At 43.1% G+C, this 23,872-nt stretch overlaps 1 protein-coding gene across 3 annotated transcripts in view; it reads right to left on the reverse strand.

The window, feature by feature from the left end:
* Nucleotides 1-23,872, reverse strand: part of GPATCH1 (G-patch domain containing 1) — a 42,772-nt gene that overhangs the window by 12,598 nt on the left and 6,302 nt on the right. For all 3 annotated transcript variants that reach the window (XR_008615529.1, XM_007101658.4, XM_028477974.2), the window contains exons 3-15: nt 22,020-22,105; nt 19,640-19,800; nt 18,945-19,042; nt 18,358-18,416; nt 17,394-17,636; nt 16,175-16,322; nt 12,698-12,777; nt 9,656-9,860; nt 7,434-7,730; nt 6,279-6,457; nt 5,882-6,009; nt 4,744-4,880; nt 4,238-4,404 (exon numbers count right to left, since the gene is read on the reverse strand). Coding sequence is in view for 2 of the 3 variants with exons in the window: in XM_007101658.4 (XP_007101720.2) it covers nt 4,238-4,404; nt 4,744-4,880; nt 5,882-6,009; nt 6,279-6,457; nt 7,434-7,730; nt 9,656-9,860; nt 12,698-12,777; nt 16,175-16,322; nt 17,394-17,636; nt 18,358-18,416; nt 18,945-19,042; nt 19,640-19,800; nt 22,020-22,105 (1,988 nt within the window). In the remaining variant the exon portion in view is untranslated. The remainder of the gene's footprint in view (nt 1-4,237; nt 4,405-4,743; nt 4,881-5,881; nt 6,010-6,278; nt 6,458-7,433; nt 7,731-9,655; nt 9,861-12,697; nt 12,778-16,174; nt 16,323-17,393; nt 17,637-18,357; nt 18,417-18,944; nt 19,043-19,639; nt 19,801-22,019; nt 22,106-23,872) is intronic.

The following is a 23,872-nucleotide window of genomic DNA, read 5'->3' on the forward strand; positions in this document are numbered from 1 at the left end:
AATAGTTTGATGAAGGACAGGGTATTTATATATTTCAAAGCTCTTAAATGTGTAATAAAGATAAAGTACAAATTAATAAGAAATGAATAAAAACTTAAGTACTTAACTACAAAGGGGAAAAGACTGACTTCACAGAGGAGAAGTCTGGCAGACACGATCTTACTCAATAATCAAAGTGAACATCAGTAACGGGAAAAATCATCATCGTATTCTACTTGGCAGGACACAACAAAAGCACAGCAGCATCCCTTCTGAGGTGTTCCTGCCAAAATGCAGAACCAGAATCTAATCCTGAGGATACGCCTGATGAGCCCAAATTGAGGGGTAACCTACAAAATACTGGCCTGTAATCTTCAAAAGTAACAAGATCACGACTCCGTGCTCCCAATGCCTGGGGCACAGGTTCGATCCCTGGTCAGGGTACTAAGATCCCACATGCCGCACGGCTTGGCCAAAAAAAAAAAAAATTAAATTTAAAAAATTAAATTTCATTTTTAAAATAAATTTAAAAAATAAATTTAAAAGAAAAGTATCGGGCTTCCCTGGTGGCACAGTGGTTGAGAGTCCGCCTGCCAATGCAGGGGACTCAGGTTCAATCCCTGGTCCGGGAAGATCCCACATGCCGTGGAGCAACTGGGCCCGCGTACCACAACTACTGAGCCTGCGCTCTAGAGCCCGCGAGCCACAACTACTGAAGCCCGCGCGCCTGGAGCCCATGCTCCGCAACGAGAAGCCCACACACCACAACGAAGAGTGGCCCCTGCTCGCCGCAACTAGAGAAAGCCTGCACACAGCAACGAAGACCCAACGCAGCCAAAAATAAATAAATAAAATAAAGTTATAAAAAAAAAAAAGAAGAAGAAAATGTCAGGAAGATCATGAAGAGGAGGAGCTCAAGAGGGTGATCCTATATAGTGGCTTATGAGCTTCTCGCTCACCTGTGAGCTCATGGATCTGATTCCATGAGCAAATCAAAGCCTCTGATAACAGAACTATGGGATTAACTACCAGCCAGGTCCCAGACCAGCCAGCAGGAAGAGCACATACAGGAAAGATCTGAAGAGTACTATAAAGGCTTTGAAAACGGAAGGACATTTCAACCCAGATGGGTTGGAACTTGTAGCCTGAACCTAATTAGGTCAATCGTCTGCTAAAGCAAAATAAAACAACAAAACAAAAAGGCAACATTCTCCTTAGAATTTAAACAAGACCCAGGGTCTCATTACATAATATTCAATGTATCCAGAGTACAAGCCAAATTTACTTGGTATACAAACAACCAGGAAAATCTCAACTTGCAGAAGATAATCAACAAACACCAACCCCAAATGACAAAAACCAAAATGACAAAAATGTCGGAATTACGAGACAGACTTTAAAGCAGCTATTATGACCCTGCTCCAAGAATAAAGACAAATGAAGAAAAGATTTTAAAAGGTCTCAGCAAAGAAATTGAAGATATAAATACAATAACCCAAATAAAAAATTCACTGAATGGGCTCAATAGCAGAATGGAGATGACAGAGGAAAGACTCAGTGAACTTGAAGACAGATCAATTGAAATTATCTGATTTAAACAACAGAGAGGAAAAAGAAGAGAGTGAAAAACAGAACAGAGGCTCAAAGACCTACAGGACGAATTCAAAAAGTATTACATTTATGTCATCAGAGTCTCAGGAGAGGCACGAGAGTGTGGTGCAGAAAATATATTTGAATAAAATATGGCTGAAAATGTCCCAAATTTGGTCAAAGACAAACTTAAAGATTCAAGAAATTCAGAAAACCCCAAACAAAATAATCTCAAAGAAATGCACACCCAGATATATCATTACCAAACAGCTAAAAACCAAAGACAAAGTGAAAATCTTGAAAGCAGCCAGAGGAAAAGTCACATCACTACAAGGACAGGAACAACAATGTGAACGACCTAGGTTTCTCATCAGGAACCACAAGGCCAGAAGGAAGTGGCACAACATTTTTAAAGAGCTAAAAGAAAAGACCTATTGACCCAGAATTCTACATCCAGCAAAAACATCCTTTAGGAGTGAAGATGGAATACAGGATATTCTCAGATGAAAGAAAATTAAGGGAATTAGTTGTTGGAACTGCTGTAAAAGAAACGCTACAGGAAGTTCCTTAGACAGAAGGAAATGATAAGAGAAGGAAACCTGCAACTTCCCTGGTGGTCCAGTGGTTAAGACTCTACACTTCCACTGCAGGAGGCATGGGTTCAATCCCTGATCGGGGAACTAAGATCCCGCATGCTGTGCAGCACAACCAAAAAATAAAAGAATTTTTAAAATTTTTTTTAAAAGAGGGAAACCTGGAACTTCAGGAACAGAAATGATAAATATCCAAGTAAATCAAATAGACCATTATCTCCTCAGCAGTTCTCTTAAATGTGTATAACAACTGAAAGCAAAAATTTAAATATTGTCTGATGAGGTTTTCATTATATATATATATATATACTGTAACATATAAGACTACAACATAAAGCAGGGAGAGTAAAGGGACGGTAAGGATTGTCTATTCCACTTGAAGTGGTAAAATATCAATCCTAAATACATGGTGAAAAGGTTAAGTATGTATATTGTAACCCCTAGAGCAATCACTGCAAAAATAGAGTAAAAAAATATATAATAGATAAATTCAAATGGAAAACTAAAAATTATTAAAGTGATACAGAAGAAGGTAGGAAAGGAGAAAGAGAGAAACAAAAGAGTGGGAACAGAAAGCAAACAATAAAACTGCAGACCAAAATCCAAATTACATCAACAAGTTACATTAAATACAAATGGTCAAAACATACAAAAATTCAAACATACAGATTATCAAAATGTATTTAAAAATAAAGCACCTAATGACAATGACATGTTGCTTATTAAAAACCCACTTTAAATATAATCAAATAGATTAAAAGTGAAAAGATGGAGAAATACATACTATGCAAATAATCAGGGATAAAGAGTAATATTACATAATGATGAAAGGGTCAATTCATCCAAAAAAATATAACTATCCTAAATGTGTATGCACCTAACAAGAGAGTTTCAAAATACATGAAGCAAGCCCTTGGGAATAAAGTTTGATAGTTTCTTATAAAGTTACATCTATATTTAGCTCTTACCCAGTAATCCCACTGTTAGGTATTTACCCTAGGGAAGTGTAAACTTAGGTTCATATACAAATTTGCACATGAATATTCATAGAAGCTTTATTTATGATAGCCAAAAGCTGGAAACAACCATATGTCCTCAAAGAGTGAATGGACCGAGCTGTGGTGTACCCATACAGTGAAATATCATTAAACAATAAAAAGGAAGGAACTACTGATACACACACAGTACTGATGAATCTCAAACGTATGACACTGAGTGAAAGAAGCCAGTTTCAAAAGGCTACATATGTATATCATCTGATTCCATTTATATAACGTTCTGGAAGGAGCAAAACTATTGAGACAGAGGAGAGATCAATGGCTGACCAGGGCTTGGGGTGAGGGGAGGGTATGACTATGAAGGGACAGCATGAGGGAGTTTTTTGGGGTGATGGTATCATTTTGCATCCTGATTGTGGGAGTGGTTCCATGAATCTACATATGTTTAACAACTCACTGAACTGCACTTTTTTTTAAAGTCAAGTTTAATGTATGTTAATTTAAAAAATAATTTTAATGAGGCTATTAGAAATAAAACCAACTTTTTATTAAGTTCAACTCAACTATTTGGGCAGTAATTTTTTAAAAAATCCAATGGATATTTTCTCTATACTCTCCACAAAAGGGATTACTTGTTACTTGAAAAATCATATTTTCTATACAATACACTGGATTTTGTTTCAGTGGCTGATGCTAAGTGAAAGCCATTCTAGGCAGAGAAGTTTATAACCTCTCCTCAAATGATTAAGGCTATGACCGAAATCGGTGAATTGTACAGCAGATGTTGGCAAACTACTGCCCACGGGCCAAATCCAACCCACTGCCTGTTTTTGTAAATAAAGTTTTACTGGAACACAGAGGTACTCAATTTTTTTCATATTGCCTGTGGTTTCTTTCAGTCAACAGCAAAGGTGAATAGTTGTGATACTGTATGGCACCCAAAGCCTAAAATATTTAATATCTGGACTTTCATAGCAAGTCTGCTGACCGCTGCTATCGAATAACAAAAAGCATCACCACAGAGAAAGGCAAAGGCCACAGTCAGCCTGGCAAAGAGAACCTGAGAGCCCCAAATACCTTATTTGAGACTGATTCCATTGTATGCTCTTCCTCTTTGTTTACTAATGGACTGGACTCTTGTTTAGGTGGACCAACTTTTGATCTAGCCAAACTTAAAAATTCACTAATGGAATCTTCTTTCTTTTCTTCTTTAGATGTATCCCATCTGGACGGTTTTCTTGATTCTGAAAGGTAGGACATAGACCTAACATTAGAATTAGCAAGCAAAAGGCAAGCTCTGCATTATGGTTCTTTAATTCATTTAAGAACATCAGCGAGCCTACTATGTATGGTCCAGGCACTGTGCAAGGTGCTGGGAATGTGGCAGATGCTGAAGCAGAGCTCCAACCCAAAACAGTGTATATCTGGACCACTTCAGCAGGAGCTAATGTATTCATATGAACGATTCTTTTCATGGAAGGAGAGTTCACACTACGTGGATCCCTATGACAAGATGACCCTTTACTTCTGTCTTCCCGACAGGCTAGGGGTTGAGACCATGGACCTGGGGAAGCCCTACTCACTGTCGGGACCTCGGTGCTGTGGAACTTTCTCACTTGATGCTTGAGTTGCAGGTGAGGAAGTTGTCTCTGGGACTGTCAGAAAGTTGAAGACTGAGTATTTGTCACGTTTCACTCTTGGTAAGCCAACTAAAGTTGAACTGGGGGTTGAAAAGGAAACATATATATAAATAATTTTAATAACAACTGTGAGGATAAAATCCAATTCCTATAAGGCTGTCCATCTCATATTTTTCACCAGTAGCTCTTCTACTTGGCTGAAAAGGTCTCTTAAGATGTTTTTGCTTCTCAAAGCAATTTTAGAATTTGGAATGTCTGACTTTAGGAGCCATGAGTTTTTTATTATTACAGTAAGAGCTAGAATTTAACTTTTTTAAAAAAAATTTATTTATTTTTGGCTGCATTTGAGTCTTCGTTGCTGCATGCGGGCTTTCTCTAGTTGTGGCGAGTGAGGGCTACTCTTCGTTGTGGTGTGCGGGCATCTCATTGTCGTGGCTTCTCTTGTTGCGGAGCACGGGCTCTAGGCACATGGGCTTCAGTAGTTGTAGCTCGCGGGCTCAGTAGTTGTGGCGCACAGGCTTAGTTGCTCCACAGTATGTGGGATCTTCCCAGCCCAGGGCTTGAACCCATGTCCCCTGCATTGGCAGGCATATTCTTAACCACTGTGCCACCAGGGAAGCCCTAGAATTTAACTTTGACAATGGATTTCCATGAAGGAAAAGTTCCACTGCTAAAAATATACCTCAATTTTCTGACAAAGTCTCTGATTCAACTGTATATGCTTTCTTGTGGTGTTTACAATCAAATAAGAAGGTACTGAACTTGTATAGAGAATCAGAAAACATAAATTTCATTTTAAATGTAAACTCTCTGTGTGTGATTAAAAAGGTGGCAAATTAGACAGACATTGTTTTTGTAACTTGGTGTATCTGAGTTTCCTATCTTTGCTACCTGGATGTCTGCTTTTTTTTTTTTTTTTTAATAACAAATTAATAGAAGTTAAATCTGCAAAGTCTGCAGCTCCAAGCATTTACAAGTAAGTTCATCTAGAAAAAGGAAATTTAAATGAATATGCAGGTGAAGAGTTAGCTTTAATACAGGGAAATAAGTACTGATGCAAGGGCAGGTTTATCCAACTTACCTTGGATATGGGTCAGCGACATTAAACCTCTTACACAGAAGCTTGTCAGGGTGCCACTCAAATGTGTCTCGGGTAAGCTTCCCAAACAGCTTCATCTTCACAGCTGACTGCTTGTCACTGACGTCATTCTGGGAAAAGAGAGTCATCTGTTTCATCAAGTGGCCACACAACTGACCTGTCTGCTTTTCCATTTACAAGTTTGCAAACAACCTTCCAAAATTTCAAAACGGCTTACGCTACATTTCTGCTAAAGTACACTGGAAGCTAAAAGCATAAAGCCATTTCTTATTCTACAGTGCCATGTGTATTTTGATCTTTTCACTGAGGGAGTTAACGTTTTTGGCTATACAGTGTTTTAATTTTAAAGTTCACCACATAGGGAATGATGGCGACAGACCTCTTGGTCCCGAGGGACTTCCACCTGCTCTGCATCATCTTCCATCTTGGCATGAGTGAAGCGGGAGGACAAGGTCGAATGGGAAGACACATAGAGCAGGGCTGCCTGAGCAAACTCATCCTGCTCACGGCGTCGCTCCCACTCCGTCATACTGGGATCAAGACAACATTCCAGAGCGTCTGTGGTAGAGAACAAGAAACTGCTTCACTCCTAGGAAAAGTGGGGAACTTAAAGGAGAACATCTAGTGGGCACCACTGTATCCCTGTAGTTTTCACCAGAGGAAACACATAATCATTATCCTGGTTTTTAAGAGCACGGCGGGAGGTACTTGGCAGGTACTATTGCTCCCTCCCTCAAAATGATGCTTTTATTGAATTCTGTCTACTGCATATAGCAGACAAAAACATTTGGGGATTAATGCTTGATAAAATTTTCACAGCAAGGAACTTACTACCAGTCCCAGACGGTGAAAATTCATCCCAACTATATGCCTAAGTTTGAGCAGAAAACACTCCTTTCTCTAACTTTTTTTTTTTTAATTTAACATGTAAACACTAGGGGTATGGAATCTTAGTGGGGAGTTAAGGCACAGCACACAAAGATTTGCTTTTGAAAATCAACCCCTCTAATTTGCTGACAAGCTCTCACAAGGACTGCTGCGTATAAGAGCAATCTCTTGCCTCAATCTTGCCATATTTACTTCATAGATCATAGAGTGACTTTTTCCCCATGTAAGGGTTCGACAGCCAACTCTCTTCGTAAGTTAAATTTTAGACTATAATTTAGAGCTAGATGGTTAGGATCTTAAGATAGCGTGGGAAATGACCTTGTTCTCGTGGCAGGAAATGCAACCCTTACACAGAAGTCAAGCATTTGCAAACAGTAAATGGTCTGTAATTTAGCATTAGCCACTGCCAAGGCACACTCTCTACTTAAACTGCTATCTTTGGGACCCAAGATACAGAGAAACACAGACTGATTGTTCTTGCTTTCTCAAGTCAAGAGCCAGGGCCTGAAATCTTTACAGTGTTCACAGCAGGGCAAAGTAAAACACTGCCAGAGCAGGATACCTCAATTCTGAATCTGGGCCTAAGGTCAGAACAGCAAGAACACTACCCCTGGCGACACGTGGGAGGCCCAGGCCTAGTACCCACCTTTCTGACCCCGTTTCACATTTACTAAAAATTCTTCATATCGTTTTTGCTTTTCTGGATCTTTTGCGAAAGGTTTGAAGTTGCTGGCTCTTACGGGGGCTGTGCCACCACTCAATGCCATGTGCCAAGAGCAGTGTCCGACGTCTGGAGAGGAGGGCTGGGGTCTGCTGCTAGAGGCATTCTGGGCCAGACTCCTGGCCTTGAGTTGAGCTGCTTTAAGGTCAGTTGCCTGCTTCACTTCTTTGAGTCTCTCTTTATCTTTTTCGGACAGAAATTCTAACACTGAAGTAGGTGCCCCTAAAAAAGAAACAATAATAGCAAGAGATGAAAAGTATCATAAAACATCTATACTCACATATCTCTCTACATACATTTTCAATATCACAAATTTATGTAATTGGAGGGGAGTATTTTACATTTAGTGTTTCATCTGTATTCATACTATCCCTGTGAGCTAGACAGTAATAAAATAATGACACACCTATTTTATAGTTGGCAAAAGTGGAGGTTAGTACTTGGATGTTTATAACGCCAGTGAGTGGTCCTAGAATGAGGAACCTGACATCCCAGACTCCGGACCTCCCGTCTGTGGCAACCACCATCTCCACGGGCCTGCCCAGCACAAGCCCTGGCTCAGAGCACAGCTCCCCATCAAACACTCACGCGTGTCACAAATGCTCACTGAGCGCCCACTGCCAGGCCTGGGGCTGGGAGAATAACACAGATGAGGTCTTGCTCTCACTAGTGAGGGAGATGGACATTAAAGAAACCAAGAACCAACACCAGAGGACAACCACGAGAGGAGAACTGTGGGGAGAAAAAAATAGGGTGACCTATGTGAGAGGGCTGGTCATGGGGCAGAGGAAGAGCTAACTAGCTTAAACAGTGGGCAGGGAGAGCCTGGAAAGGCCCTCTAAAAAGATAATACCTGAGGTAAGCTCTAAGTAAAAAGAAGGAGCCGGGAATTCCCTGGGGGTCCAGTGGTTAGGACTCCGCGCTTTCACTGCCGTGGGCCCAGATTCAATCCCTGGGCGGGGAGCTAAGATCCCACAAGCCACATGGCTCGGCCGAAAAAAAAAAAAAAAAAAAAAGAGCCAAAATGTGAGAGAAAACAGAGACAGAGGAAATATGAAGGCCCCGAGGCGGCATGATGGTCGGCAAGTTCAGAGGGCAGGAGGGAGGATCATGAATGAGGCTGGACCCCAGGGGCTTCAGGGAAAGTGGTGTAAGCTGTGGCCTGAAAGGCAGGCAGGGTGGGGTTCACAGGGCCCTGTTGTGGGCAGCCTGGACTTCTCCTTAGTGTGAGCAGTACTGGAGCGTTTTAGCAGGGGCAGGTGGGGAGTGATACATCTGGCTGCTGTTAAAGGGAACAGGCTGCAGAGAAAAAGGAAGGGAACTAAGGAGAACAATGAAGGGCTCCTGTAATGATCCAGGTGAGAGAATATGGGCACTGAGACCAGGGTGGAAGCAGCGGAAACGAACAGAAGTGGATGGGGTCCCCTCACATGTTGAGGGTAGAGCTGAGAGGACTTGCTGAGGGACTGAGTAGGGAGGGGTAGACAGGGAAAGAAAGGAGCTAAGAATTAGGGTTCCCATGCTCTGGGCCAGGCAGTGGGTCACTGGTGGTATCATTTACTGGGAAGGGGAAAGCTGAAGAAAGAGCGACCTGGGGAAGGAAGCGGGCAACCAAGAGTTCTCTTTTGGTCTGTTGTAGCTGAGGCACCTATTAGGCTCCCAAACAGCAAGTCCAAGTCCAACTCTCACAGCGGGTCTCTCGGTTCCAGCCTACAAGGGGATTCTCCACGTCTATCCATCCTTTCAGACACACTCATTCCTTTTAGCCTTTCAGGAAAAGAGCAACTATACCCTTTTCCCCTGAGGAAAAAGACAATACGTTCCCAGGCTGTGCAGAAAAAGTGAAGGTACACATGGCCCTAGTCTTTGCTTCATTCTTGGGACAATTATCAAAAGTCTGAAAACTGCTGCACTTAAGACTGGGTGTATAATTTGAATGACACAACTCAAACCGATGGTGGGAAAACAACAAGTAAAGGATGTGTACACTGTTAAACTACACCATTCACAATAAATAATTGTGTTCCCACAGTTTGGGAATACAAAATTATGTAAAAAATTTCAGTGGGAAAATGACTTTCCATTTTGATTTGGATAACTCAGATTATTATAAACGTAATGATTTTAATCTTCGCTGTGGCACATACCTTGAATGGGCGCTTCTCCTAGCAACTCTCCCCGCTTGGAGGCATTCAGTTGGTGCCTACTATGTGTCCCTGGGTCATGTGTTGGCTTTCCAGCTGTCTCTGATAATACCTGAAGTAAGTGGCTGTTCTCTGAGGTGGCAGCCACCACAGGTCTGAAATAATGCACTGGTCGATAGTCTCTTGGCAATTCGGGTGGTGGATAAATCTTACAAAAACAAAACAAAACAAAACTCAGAACACACAGGCTGCAAGGTGATCATGTTTCATTTAACCAAGAAAACTCATTACCTCTGAGCGTGGTAAACCCCACCCTTTCCCAGGCTAGCACCTGGCGGGGAGGCAGCACTGGGAACAGCCTGCCCAGGTGCCCCGCCAACGTCCATCCTGGATCTGGAAGGTCACCAGAACCACACTGTTCTCGTGGCCAGACATTTAAAATATCACCCCGACCACTCTACTCAGAGACGCTAACACGCATGTTTTATATGAGAATAATAACGATAACTATAGTTACTACCACTGGCCCACGTGCAAAACTGGCCCACTGTGAATCAGAAAATTTAGGAAAGTATGATTCGCAGCTTAAATAGAAAGAATAACTTTAAATAAGTTACTTTTAAACTCAGAATTCTTGGGACTTCCCTGGTGGTCCAGTGGGTAAGACTCCATGCTCCCAATGCAGGGGGCCCGGGTTTGATCCCTGGTCGGGGAACTAGATCCCACATGCATGCCGCAACTAAGAGTTCGCATGTCGCAGCTAAGGAGCCTGCATGCCGCAACTAAGACCCGGCACAGCCTTAATTAACTACTTAATTAATTAATTTTCAAAAATCACATTAGGTTTAAAAAAAACTTTTTTTTAATAAATAAATTCAGAATTCTTTTTCTGAATTGGTTATGTTTCAGTTCCAAATTGGAGTTTCAGGCCTTATTTTTTGGTCCAAGGTATTTTTCATTCAAAAGCTGACTGAAGTGAAATTGAAATACATTTGGGAAATTCAGGTATTAATGATGGTAGAACAGATAAGCTAAAAGAAAGTATTAGATATTTTTAAATTACTGCTCTAAATGGTCTCCCTTGCTCTTGGGCTAACAAACACATATTTATGGACAGTCCTATTTAAGCTGTTTTCTAGATTTTTCAGCTACCTGGAATTCTGAGCTCTGTGACCAGTGAAGCACTGAACACTCTGTGGCTGTGGTTCTCAGCCCCAGACGCACACAGCGCTCACTCAAGAGGTTTAGCAATGCTGATGCCTGTGTCCCATCCCACAGAAAAGTCGGCTGCAGTCGGAGTTTCCCAAGCTTCCCAGGTGGTTGTAAAGTACAGCCTGGGGTGAGCACCTGGTCCAATGAAAGTCATGAAAGAGTGCTATTATCATTGGTAGGAAACCTCATTTTTTATCATCTTAGCCTGACCGCCTTCTCTGAAAAACGTAACTCTCAAGTCAGCCAGCAAACACTCTCATGTTACCATGACACAAAAAAACCACAGGAGCATGGCAGATAGGAGGGGTGTATACACATGACTCTTCTTAATATCCACCATCGGATTCAAAGCATTTCAATCCCTCTGCTAAATCACTGCTCTGTTTTGCCTCTGGATCCAAAGGCTGGGTTTTTAGCCACATATTAGAAAACCTGTCTCTCTGTGAAAGGCTCAGTGAACACAGCCCTGCTCTGAATCGTTCACACCCAAATCCTTACGCCAGCGAGGAACCTCCAGTGCCCACATCTCCATTTACACACACTGCCACGACAGTGGATTTGTCTGTCTGGCACCCTCGATGAGCAGGAGCTACTTGGGGGCCAAGAGTTATTTAAATAGTTCTATTTACCCTTGAGTCCTAAGCTGAATGAGTACTTAACCTTTTTTTTTTTTTTTCTCACTACGCGGGCCTGTCACTGTTCTGGCCTCTCCCGTTGCAGACCACAGGCTCCGGACGCGCAGGCTCAGCGGCCATGGCTCACGGGCCTAGCCGCTCCGCGGCATGTGGGATCTTCCCGGACCAGGGCACGAACCCGTGTCCCCTGCATCCCAGGCGGATTCTCAACCACTGCGCCACCAGGGAAGCCCCCAACTTAACCATTTTTATGCTCCCTTTTCATACATGTAAAAAACTTACATTCTCCTTTGACATAATATGACATTTCTGGTAAGTAACAGCGGCTGACTATGTGCCCAACACTGTTCTGAACATCTTCTGCTCTCTGTTACAACACATTAACTATCACGACTGAACAAATCAAAGCTGCTGTAATAACGTATATGGTTTCTCAGGCTGCGCTGCTCCTGGCCTCCCTGCTTCTGGAGAACCACAGGCCAAGCCACAGAGGTACTTAACAAATGTTTGCTGAGTTAAAATCAAAAAGCCCATTAAAGTGTGGAACAATCTAAAACAAGGATGCCAAGGAGGCAAACGGCCAGGCACCCCTCCCGAGCTACCAGCACCCATGCTAACCTGTGAGCACGTGACTCTGTTGGGTGTTAAAGAGCCACGTGGCCAAAGCTGTAAAAAGGCTCACAGAAACAGAACTACCCGGAAAGGCATGAGGAGTCCTCCCCAGGACTCGACCCACATGTTCCCAGCTTCTCTCCCTTCCGCTCGGCGCAGGCAAGGAGCCCAGGGAGCCCTGCCCACAGCAGCTAATGTGCTCCACGGCGCCCAGGAGGAGCTGGGACTGTGGGCTGTTACGGCTCTTTGAAATTTTCTTTAAGTTACATTGCCCCTAGGACTGGATCAATTCCATTCTCCCACCAGCTTCTAATGTAATTCTTCCTTAATGGAAATAACCACTCACTTGAAGTTCGGATTTAAAAGATTAGCAGTTAGATGTTTTGAACACCATGTGGCTACTGACTGACATTTCCAATGCAGAATATGTTTCCCTGGACAATCACTTAGTAACCAGACTGTTGCTTTCTGTTAGCAGAATTTATTTATCTTTTCAATTGTTAACAGAATAACTCAGATTACACAGCAGCAAATATTTTAAGTGCTAAATCAGTTTTTTTTTTAAAAAAAAAAAGAAAACTCTTACTTTCTTAGAAGATAAAGGTTTAGAAGCCAAGGAAAATCCATCCAAAATTTTGCCAACGTAGTGAAGCTCTTTCTCTGATACTACAAAATGATGTCATTTGATTAATTCCAGAGGCAGAGAAAATTAGAATAAGACAAAAGACCTCAGTTTTTTATCTCTGAGAATATAAACACTACATGTCATAGTTGCAATCAGTAAAAGGGAGGAAAGAACGGCATGTAAAGCCCTCACACCTCTGTTGACTCAGTGACTGGCAGCCCAGACCACAACGCCCTGGGCTGATTAGGCTGTCCAGGTAACAATGGCACCTCAACATCGTTATTTAGAAAAAGTACGTAAGGCCCTATGCTAAAGGGCACCAAAGAATATACTCTGTAGAGTAAAAGATCTCAAGAAAAACCATCAAGAGAACAAGTATGGATAAAAATAAAAATAACTTTGAAAGAGTCATTTCTAAAACTAGGTGAAGAACATGGGGACGTGACCTCCCAATTTCTTTAGCAACCATCCAAGTAAGACACAAAAGGCAATACAACCAGGTCAGCCTGTAATCTAACTGTGGGACCAATTAAAAGGTGCTTTTGTCTTTTTCTCAACTGAAATTCTAACAAGAGATAAGGATCACTAATTCAGGATATGACTAACCCCTCTAACTTGCAGCCACGGATGATCTATTGGTTGTGGAAACAACCCCTTTGATTCTCAAGGATTTTCTGCACATAGAGGTTATGTCGAAAATCCATATGCATGAACTGCATTTTCTGTTGCCAAAAGCCCATGCTACATGACCACCAGCACTTACACAAGCTGGGCGTTGAACCCTGAAGCAGGCACGGCTGCCCGCAGGGCAGGTGGCACTGAGGTTTTCAGCCTCTTATAATGCAGCACTGCCCTGTAACTACCCTCCCCACAATCTCATTCTTTGCACTTCAACTGACGTAGAACTTTTGGACCAGCTTCTGGAAGTCCCTAAAATTCTGTAGGGTAATATAGGATTAAATTACATTCTTCGAATTTTGTATTCTTTTAAAACCCAGCAATTTGGGACTTCCCTGGTGGCACAGTGGTTAAGAATCCGCCTCTTCTGGAAGTCCCTAAAATTCTGTAGGGTAATATAGGATTAAATTACATTCTTCGAATTTTGTATTCTTTTAAAACCCAGCAATTTGGGACTTCCCTGGTGGCACAGCGGTTAAGAATCCGCCTGCCAATGCAGGGGACACGGGTTTGATCCCTGGTCTGGGAGGATCCCACGTGCCGTGGAGCAACTAAGCCCGTGTGCCACAACTACTGAAGCCCGCGAGCCCTATGGCCCGCGAGCCACAACTACTGAAGCCCTCGCGCCTAGAGCCTGTGCTCCGCAACAAGAGAAGCCACCACAATGGGAAGCCCGCGCACTGCAATGAAGAGTAGCCCCCGCTCGCCGCAACTAGAGAAAGCCTGCAGGCAGCAACGAAGACCCAGCGCAGCCAAAAATAAATAAATAAATTTATTTTTTTTTAAAAACCCAGCAATTTCACCTTTATGAAGAAATAAACGAATGTCTACAAAGAGAGAGCCATGAGAATACTATACCCCTACTTATCATGGAAAAAATACAAGAACAATTTAAAAATCAGCCATGAGACTGGCTACGTATAGATTCACTCAGTGAAAAACCGTAAGGTCAAAACTATCGACGTTGTGACCCTAAGGATAGGAGAGGGAACTGTGGCAGGGAGGGCGTGAGCAGAGGGTGGGGACCTCAGAGGGAGGCACCAACCCAGGCTTGATGGGGGAAGGGCTGGCTGGGATTAATCAGCCAGGGCAAAGGTGTTATACAAAGGAAAAGCCAAAGATTTGGCTGAGAAGGCAGATTTAAATATGTATATTTATTATAGATTAGTAATTATTATAAATTAAAACATTATATTAATATTAGTAATATAGTATGTGTGTTAGTATGTTGATATAGTTAGTGTAATAACTAACACGTTAACATAAGCTATAATATTAATTAATATAACATTAATTTAATATAATATTATATATCTTCTTTTAAGTTATAAAAACAATACACAGTCTTAGTAGAAAAATCTGAAAATATAGGTGAGCAAAAGGAAGAAAATAAAAGTAGCCTAGTTCCCACCCAGAGGTAACATCTACTAACGTCTGGGTGCACACCCGCCCAGCACCTCGTGTAAAACCCTGGGTTCTTTTCGTGGCGATGATGACAGAGGCCGCTCACACTTGCAGAGTGCTTGCTGTGTGCCAGGCACGTTCTAAGCCCTTGACGCAAATTTCCGTGGGATAGGTAAGCCGTTGCCGTGCCCGTTGCCCAGGCAAGGATGCTGAGGCATAGAGAGGTTGAACAGCCTGCCTAAGGTCACAGCTGATAAGTGGGGAGAGCCAGGACGGGAGCCCAGGGAATCTCTCTTAACGGTCTGTGCTCACAGCCATTGAGCAAACTAAAGACTGTTTCTCACTTGCTTTTTTCTCTTCTAGAAATGTAAAATTGGCATCATTGGGGAGTGATGCTTAGATTATTTAGATGTATTTTATAAGAGTTAGATCAAACTTGATCTGACTATAGCTAAAAACATCTAAATAGATTATTTTATCTGAACTCTCACCCCCTTAGTTTAAGTGGTTGTTACAGTAGGTGCCATTTATTCAGTCTTTGAGGCAGGTACTATGCCAAACCTGTGATGCCATTTAATCCTCACAAGGACCCCCAGGGTGGATTTTATCTTCACTTTACAAATGACGCCCAGAGAGGCTACAAGCCTTGCCCATGGTCAGGCAGCTGGGCAGTAGAGAGCCGGGATTCGAATCTGGGTCTGATTGAGAGCTAAGATTCAAGTCCAGGTCTGACTGAATCAAAATCACATGCCATTAATACCTACTGACTCCTTCCTATACCTTTTCTGGAAAGAAAAACTGAAATCCTACTTAGAACCATAGAATCCGAATCACTATAAGACTCTGACTTGAAATTCCAGGTGTGTCAAGAGATATTCATCTCCTAGCTCAACAAGAGCCCCTTAGGAACCAGATAAGTTTAAGTGATGAGGTGAGCTGGGCACCAATCTCCATTTTGCTGCAGGCTCTCTGTGTACCTACCACCTGGTCCCCATGCCTGGCCTCCTGACTTGCTGCCCCAGTTGACCTCCTTTGGCTACCTGCCCAGTCCCTTGAGCTGGGAGTGCGTCCCTCTGACCCACTGTCAGCTCTGACCCGCAACACGAGCAAGCACGTGTCCACACACTTGCTCCTTCCCTGATTCCAGGCCCCTTCCTCCTCCCCACCTGACTCTGTCTGCACAGTTGGCTTTGGCCTTGAACTGGTCTAAATCCCACTTCTGTCTTACTTCCCACAATGGGCCTCTCTTATCCCCACTTGTTCCTCACTCTGCATCGTTGACCAACAACTCCCTGCTCCACGGAGGCTAATGTCCCAACACTTGGTCTACCATCAGTTGCGGGTCCATGGAATTACCTTTCTGATTTTTATATTGCCTGGGTGCCGTCCAGCCATAGAGTCCGTCTCCAGGCTCCTCATCCTTCAAAATGGTATCATACTTGGATAGAGTTTCCGTGGCATAGATATCATCGTCTTCCTCCTCCAGGGCACCTACACCAAAAGCCTTCAAAAGCAAGATTTCACACTGAGCCATTACAGGTGTTAGCATATGCCTGCCTGCACTGAAGGATAAGGCTACTATAAGGATGTGACTGATCAGACCACATTAGCACTTCAAGATCACCAAGAGAGAAGTGAATGGGAGCCCCAGATTAACACATGTATCCAAGTCTTTTGGAAAACATTGACCAGAAGTGAATGTCATGGCTCCAGCGCTGCAGCTGTCCTCCAGACTCAGCAGCAGCCACGGGTCTGGGTCTTAGTGCAGAAAGAGGAGTGGAGAAGACACCCAAGCAGCAGTGCAGGGGGAGAAATGGGGCCTCCAAAAGGAGAAAGGCAGAATGTTCATCTACTGAACAACATGGTCTGGTGCCAGCGCTGGTGACCAGGGTCTGAAGCCCACCGCTACTCTAACAGCTGCTAGAAGAACTCCTAATCTTTATGGCAAATGGCGAAGAACAAATAGCACTTTTTGTTAAAAGGATTGGGAAAAAAACATGTGAAGGAAAGAAAAGGTACAAATGAAATGACAAAGTAAACATTCTCTGAACTTATTTTAGGAAAGAGACTCTGAATCAGTTTGAGAAGACAAGCGATCAGGAAAAGCTCTCCATCTCCTCAAAGGTAAAAAGCAAGTCTTTTTACCAAGGCCCCTTGGTAAAAGTAAAACTTACACCCAGGTTCCTGACTTAGGGCTTGCAGCACTAGGAAAGAGTCGGAGAGGTAGTACAACTTGGACCTGAACTTGGGAGAGGCAGATTGTAATTCAACTATTAACTAAATCAAAGAGGTGAGTGTGGTTTTCTGCTCAGCCCCGCAGGGGTGTGGGAAGCAGTCCTCACTCCTCACACACAAACTCCACCGGGCACATTAGGTCACAGGGTCTCAGGAACACATATTCAGATTAGGACGGTGTGCTTTACGTGTCTTCGGAAAAGCTCCTAAGGACAACACAACCACTTTAAGGGCTTCATTTAGTCAATGAATAATGAGTGCTTACTATGGGGCTAATATAATACAGCAAGAATTCTCATTTGTCAATGGTTCCCTGTTTATAAAACAGAAACACTTTTACCTGGCCTGAAATTCCCAATTTTCTTCCTTTATTCACTCCAACATCTCCAAGAAGATTGTTGGCGCCCTCGGGTCCACCACTAAAAAGATTAACATGTTCTCCTGAAGTTCCAAACAGTGCTTGGTGGGGATCCAGGCCCTTGTAAGCCAGTCCATGTACATTATCTTTAGGTGTGAAATCCACAGGTGTGACATCTTTGGGTGCAAAGGTCACATTTTCTGGCAAGTAGTCGTCATCTTCATCCTATTTTCAGTGTTTCAAAATGGAATGAAGGTGAGTCACTGCCTGGTGTAAAGCCTGTAAAATACTATTTTCAAATGCAGTGATTAATTCCAAACAGAACAATTACCATATTTTCGTTTCCACTATTACAAATGACTAAATCAAGTCCCTGAACAAATGATACTAACACAAACAACTCCATTTTTTTTAACCTTTATTTAATTGAAGTATAGTTGATTTATAATGTTGTGTTAATTTTAGGTGCACAGCAAAGTGATTCCGTTTTATATATATATATATATATATATTCTTTTTCAGATGCTTTTCCATTATAGGTTATTTCAAGATATGGAATATAGTTCTCTGTGCTATACAGTAGGTCCTTGCTGTTTACCTATTTTATATATGGTAGTATGTATATGTTAATCTCAAAGTCCCAATTTATCTCTCCCCTTTGGCCCCCACTGCTATCCCCTTTGCTAACCATAAGTCTGTTTTCTAGTTTGTGAGCCTATGTCTGACAAACAACTCCATATTAAGAATCTGAACAGACTTTGGACATCTATGGGGCTGGCATGTTGCTAGATACAGTATCTGACACAATGAGGACATTTTTAGGGTATGGGTATTTCCCTATAATGCGATCTGACTGATTTCTAAAATTTTCCGAACCTAAATTTCACGCTCATAAAGTAACAGGTGCTACTGGGCCAAATTGAAGGTCAATCATCCCATACAATACCTCAGATCCTTCAGAGCCTCCAGGGGGTAATGCGCAGCCATAGATTTTTACTCCAGGATCTATAAAAGAGATTTCAAATGCATTAGTCAGAGGTGACTAAAATTATAGAAACCTGATTCACTGACACTCTTCAGGGGTAGACGGCTGAGCCTGTAAAAGACGCTACAGCTTTAGAGTCAGACACTGACCGCTCAGGGATTGTTTTCCACCAGCCCCTGCCCCACCTGCACTCTGGCAATGATGCAGCACCTGGTGAGTAACCACTACTGCCCAGAACCACAGAGAAACCGAAAGAAAGTACTGCTGCCTCCAAGAGTTCACAGTCTGGCTGGGGAGACCAAGGGACAGGAATAATAGAAAATAATCATGTTAAGCTATAACACAGTTTTGGAAAAAGCAGGAAACAAGAACTTTCATATGCTGCTGGTGGGAAGGTAAACTAGTGCAATCCTTCCAGAAAGTTATTGTGCATTACACATAAAAAACCTTAAAATACGTGCACACTGCTCGACCCAGCAATCTTACTTCTAGAAACATGTAGTCATCAAAAAGTCTGCTGTAGAATTAATGACAATCAGTACACATACCAGGTTTCTGTCGGCGTGGTCTTCTCTTTACTCGAGGACCAATTCCTTGTCCTTCCTTCCAACCCATTTTTCTTAGCAATTCAAACCCAACAGATAACCTAGGATATCAAGGCATTGAAAATGAACTTCTTTTTAAAACACTAACGAACAGTAGGAAATAAGCAGCTCATACACCTGTCATGCCTCAGCCCTTTCCCCCATCCCTACTAGAACTGCATGGCCCTGCTGTTCCCACCACAGCTGACTGGACCTGGGGAAGCTGATCAGACGCCCCCTCTCCCAGGCCTTTGGGATGGGCATATAGATGCCAAGCATGTGGCCTGGGAAACCACGATGGTCTGAGGCTGCCACAACGGGCCACACACCCAGGAACAGAACAAGGAAGCATGCAGAAAGAGGGTAGGATGAGGAGAGAGCCCTTAAGGCTTGTGAGGCAGGGGGTGGGAGGGAAGTCACCCCAGTTCCTAATAGCTCTCCAGCTGCCATGAGCCCCACTAACACAGCTGGTGCCTGGAGCTCTAGAGCACTCCATGTGGTAACAGCGCAAGGCCCTTTTGGCAAAACACCCTTTTGTACTCAAGCTAGGCTGAGAGGGCTTCTCCTACTTGCAACCAAACTATCCCTAAGTAAGGTCATCACACCTCTGCAAGGCAGTGATGCCAAGATCAGAAAAGTCAGAATTAAATTCTTCTTACTCTGCTGGTGTTATGAGGTCATCAAGCAAAGTGGCGCCAGGAATAGGGGCAGTAGCTGCTGCTAACTGCCTGGCCTTTTCTCGTATTCGATCTTTGGTTTTAGAAGCAAAATCATCTGTGGTAACAATCGCTTTAGGTGCTATCCCAAATTCACTAAGATCCTTAAGAAAAAAAAAATTCAAACAGAATGACTTACATTATTTGGAAAGTGATTAAGCATGATACATCACACAGCTTTATTACTTTAAAAAAAAAAAAAAAAGTTAAAACTACGAAACTGAGTTAGGGATCAGCAGAGCAGCTGATTTGCGCCCTGACTTTGGATAAGCTAAGGCCAGTGCCCGAGGACAGGGGCATGACAGTGGCCACTCAGTGAAGCCACAACAGGCACTGCCAAGCTAGGAGAACAGGAAGGAAGTGCTCTGCTCTTTGATCTTCTTGGACAATACCTCAAAGGTCAGTGTGAAGGCGGAAAAGGCCTTGGAGGCACAGTCAGCAAGCATTTGGGAGCACCCCAGTGCCAGGCTTAGAGTTAAGTACCATCCACTGCCCGTCCAGCAGCCACAGCCCCTTCCGCTCTCCCCACGGAGCCCTGACGCTGTCCAGGCACCGGCCTGGCTCTGCGCCACCATGCCCTTCAGGAGTGATGTCCCTGCAGGGGGATGTGTTGGGGCAGGGGAGGGTTAGGGAGTGGGGTTCACATCTTGTCTGAGCCAGTCATTCTGATCCCATTTTCCTCACCAGGGACTGCTTTAAGAACGAGCTTGTAGAACAATTCACCGGAGCCGATGTGAGGGAAAGTCCACCAAATGGCTTCTCTGCTCTCAAAGAAAGATTCCAAGAAGAAAGTCCTCCTTCCCAGTGGATAATGTCGTCCCAGATGTGCCACCTGGAACTACTGTGGCCACCTTGCAACAGTGAGGTGAGGTCGTGGAAGGACAAGCTGACGTGCAGAAGATACCTGAGAGCCTGGGGCCTTGCTGATATCTGGATTTCTTGTTCCATGAGATATGTTTCCTCATAGATTCTGCTAGTCAAACAGGAAGGGGATCACCCCTTGCCACTTACCTGCAGCCTAAAACATGCTCAGGTAAGTATGTTACTTAATCTTTATCACAAATGAACCCATGACTAGGTTTTAAGGTAAGAGAGGCTTAATTTTACCAGAAAATGTAGCCCAGGCTGCAAGCCGGTAGCACCACTTTAGAAACCCCCCACCGTTTACTCCTAAGAAGCAGCGGTCATGGTCACTTTAATGAGGTGCCCAGATGCCTGCACAGGGCTTCCTTTAACCCCTTTCTCTAGTCTAGTCACTCACTCCTCCTTAAACTGCAGTGTGCGTAAGAGTCACTGTGACTTAGAGAACGAACTGATGATTACCAAGGGGGAAGGGGAGGGGGAAGGATAGATTGGGAGTTTGGGATTGACGTGTACACACTGCTATATTTAAAAGAGATAACCAACAAGGACCTACTGTATAGCACAGGGAACGCTACTTAATATTCTGTAGTAACCTAAATAGGAAAAGAACCTGAAAAAGAATAGATACACATATATGTATAACTGAATCACTTTGTTGTACACCTGAAACTAACACAACACAACATTGTCGATCAACTATACTCCAATATAAAATTAAAAAAATAAAAACAATTTTTTAATTATGCTGGAAAATTTTTTTTAAAAAAAGAGTCACCATGGAAGGCCGTGGACTCAGCTTGACAGACACTGCACTTTTGGGGCAGTGGGGGATTTTTCAAGTAAATTTGCCTGTATATAACCTTCCCTTACACTCTTTTTTTTTTTTTTAATTTAATTTATTTATTTTGGCTGTGTTGGGTCTTCGTTGCTGCGTGCAGGCTTTCTCTAGTTGCGGTGAGCGGGGGCTACTCTTCGTTGCAGTATGCGGTCTTCTCATTGCGGTGGCTTCTCCTGTTGCGGAGCACGGGCTCTAGGCTCACGGGCTTCAGTAGTTGTGGCACGTGGGCCCAGTAGTTGTGGCTCACGGGCTCTAGAGCGCAGGCTCAGTAGTGGTGGCACACGGGCCTAGTTGCTCCGCGGCCTGTGGGATCTTCCTGGACCAGGGCTCGAACCTGTGTCCCCTGCATTGGCAGGGGGATTCTTAACCACTGCACCACCAGGGAAGTCCCCCCTTACACTCTTGACTTTAGAAACTGGCACCAGCCAGTTAAGGCACTATGCCAATGAACAAGAATCCACTGATGTACAGGGCACTATGGAGTGCAAATACCAAAATGATAAAGTCTTACAAACAAAGAGGAAATCGTACGCTGAACTTTCTGGGGAGAGAGAAGGTGCTACAGCAACCAATCACCCACATCTCACCGGCTAACTGGCAGCTAAAGTTCTGCACACTCACCTCTTCATCCATAAAATCTTCGGGACCAAAAACAGATTTGTCTGCTCTGTTCTGTCGTGAAGACACAAAGGAAGAGGGTGTCCATCCTTGAAAGAAAAGCGTTTAGAACATTACAATCCCAGATGGTATTCCGGTTTATAACTAAATAATTAAGTAACCCATGTGGACCTGAAACTACTCTTAGCTACAAACTCTTAGCTACTTCTCATCTCACTGCTCACATAGACACAATTAGGCCACATAAACTTCTTATTAACCCCCATACGCCCTGTTGTCAGAACTTAGTGGATACAGTAAGGTTTCCCCATAAGAATTCGCAATCAAGAGAAATAAAATGATACATTGAAAGTTAAACTGTGAAAGGAACACAAGTAGATCTCAGCAAAAAGATGCAAGGTCACCTTATAAGGCAGGACCACTCTGAGACCACCAGGACAGCAATATACACCAACATACTAACATATCAAAGAAACAGTAAGTCAGGGTGCATTAGTCAGCCATGAAAGGATTCAACCTGGCTAGTCTAAGGGCAGGCGATGACCACACTAGGCCCCCAATCCCATCAAATACCTGAGTCCTATAACTAACACCCCTGTTCCCCACCCACGGTAACCAAGCATGTGCTGTGCCTACAGAGAGAAAATGCCCCAGAGGTCAAATGTATCTGTAACCCTCTAAGATACACATTTTTGGTTTTCTCTAAGAGTGGCACACCTCCTTCTGACTTCCTACCAGAGTCTCGGGGAGCTGAGGAGTATGGGGCAGACATAGGTGGGTAGAGCAGCCTTGTAGGCCAACTTGGGAGAAACCCCAGGACAGTGAAGACCAGCTCTTCCAGGCGATACCCTGGCCCAGCACCTTCCTCCACTTTGGATGTCTATAGTCTTTGCCCTGTATCTGCACAGGACCTGAATCTGTCACTCTTAATGGTAAAGAGATATTCCAGTGTGTTAACATATCACAGTTTACTTGTGATGACTAACCATTTGAGCTGGTCTTACTTTTCAATTATAATATACAGCACAGCCATAATTATAACAATCAGCAATGTATTCGTGTACTTCTTTCTTCACAAATTCTACTACCATTTTTAACATTTTAATAAGTGTGCTACTTTAATAGTGTCTTAGTTACCTTACTTTGCTTTTCTTAATAATAAGGCTGAATATTCCACGTAGCATTTCTATCTCCTCTGGAGTAAACTGTTCAAATACTTTGATCATTTGCTCACTGAACTGATCTTTATACATTCTGGATACTGAACTTTAACCATCTTATTTACCCTAATTATTTTTCTTACATGCCTTCCCCCACCCCTTTCTTGTACTGTTTTTCATCTTTATTTTACTATCGTCATTTTTTCTTAGATTTATTTATGATTTTTATTTATTTATTTATTTTATTTATTTTTGGCTGCGTTGGGTGTTTGTCTCCGCACGTGGGATATTTCGTTGCGGCGCGTGGGCTTCTCTCTAGTTGTGGCGCATGGACTCCAGGGCGCGTGGGCTCTGTAGTTGTGGTACGCAGGCTTAGTTGCTCCGCGGCATGTGGGATCTTAGTTTCCTGACCAGGGATCGAACCTGCGTCCCCCTGCATTGTAAGGCGGATTCTTCACCACTGGGCCACTAGGGAAGTCCCTACTATCATTATGTATGAGTTACTTTTAAAAATATACATGAAAGATCTGGCTCATCTTGTTCTTAATAACTGCTATGTGAGTAAATCAGTCATTTTCATTCGTATTTGATATACATAAGCCATTTTCTTCCAGTTTCTGTGTTAAAATGTTTTTTAAAAACATACCTTTTTTTTTTTTTTTTTTTTTTTTTTTGTGCTGCACAGCATGCGGGATC

This window comes from Physeter macrocephalus, chromosome 17 (assembly GCF_002837175.3).
Source record: "Physeter macrocephalus isolate SW-GA chromosome 17, ASM283717v5, whole genome shotgun sequence".
In the NCBI taxonomy this organism is placed as follows: domain Eukaryota; kingdom Metazoa; phylum Chordata; class Mammalia; order Artiodactyla; family Physeteridae; genus Physeter; species Physeter macrocephalus.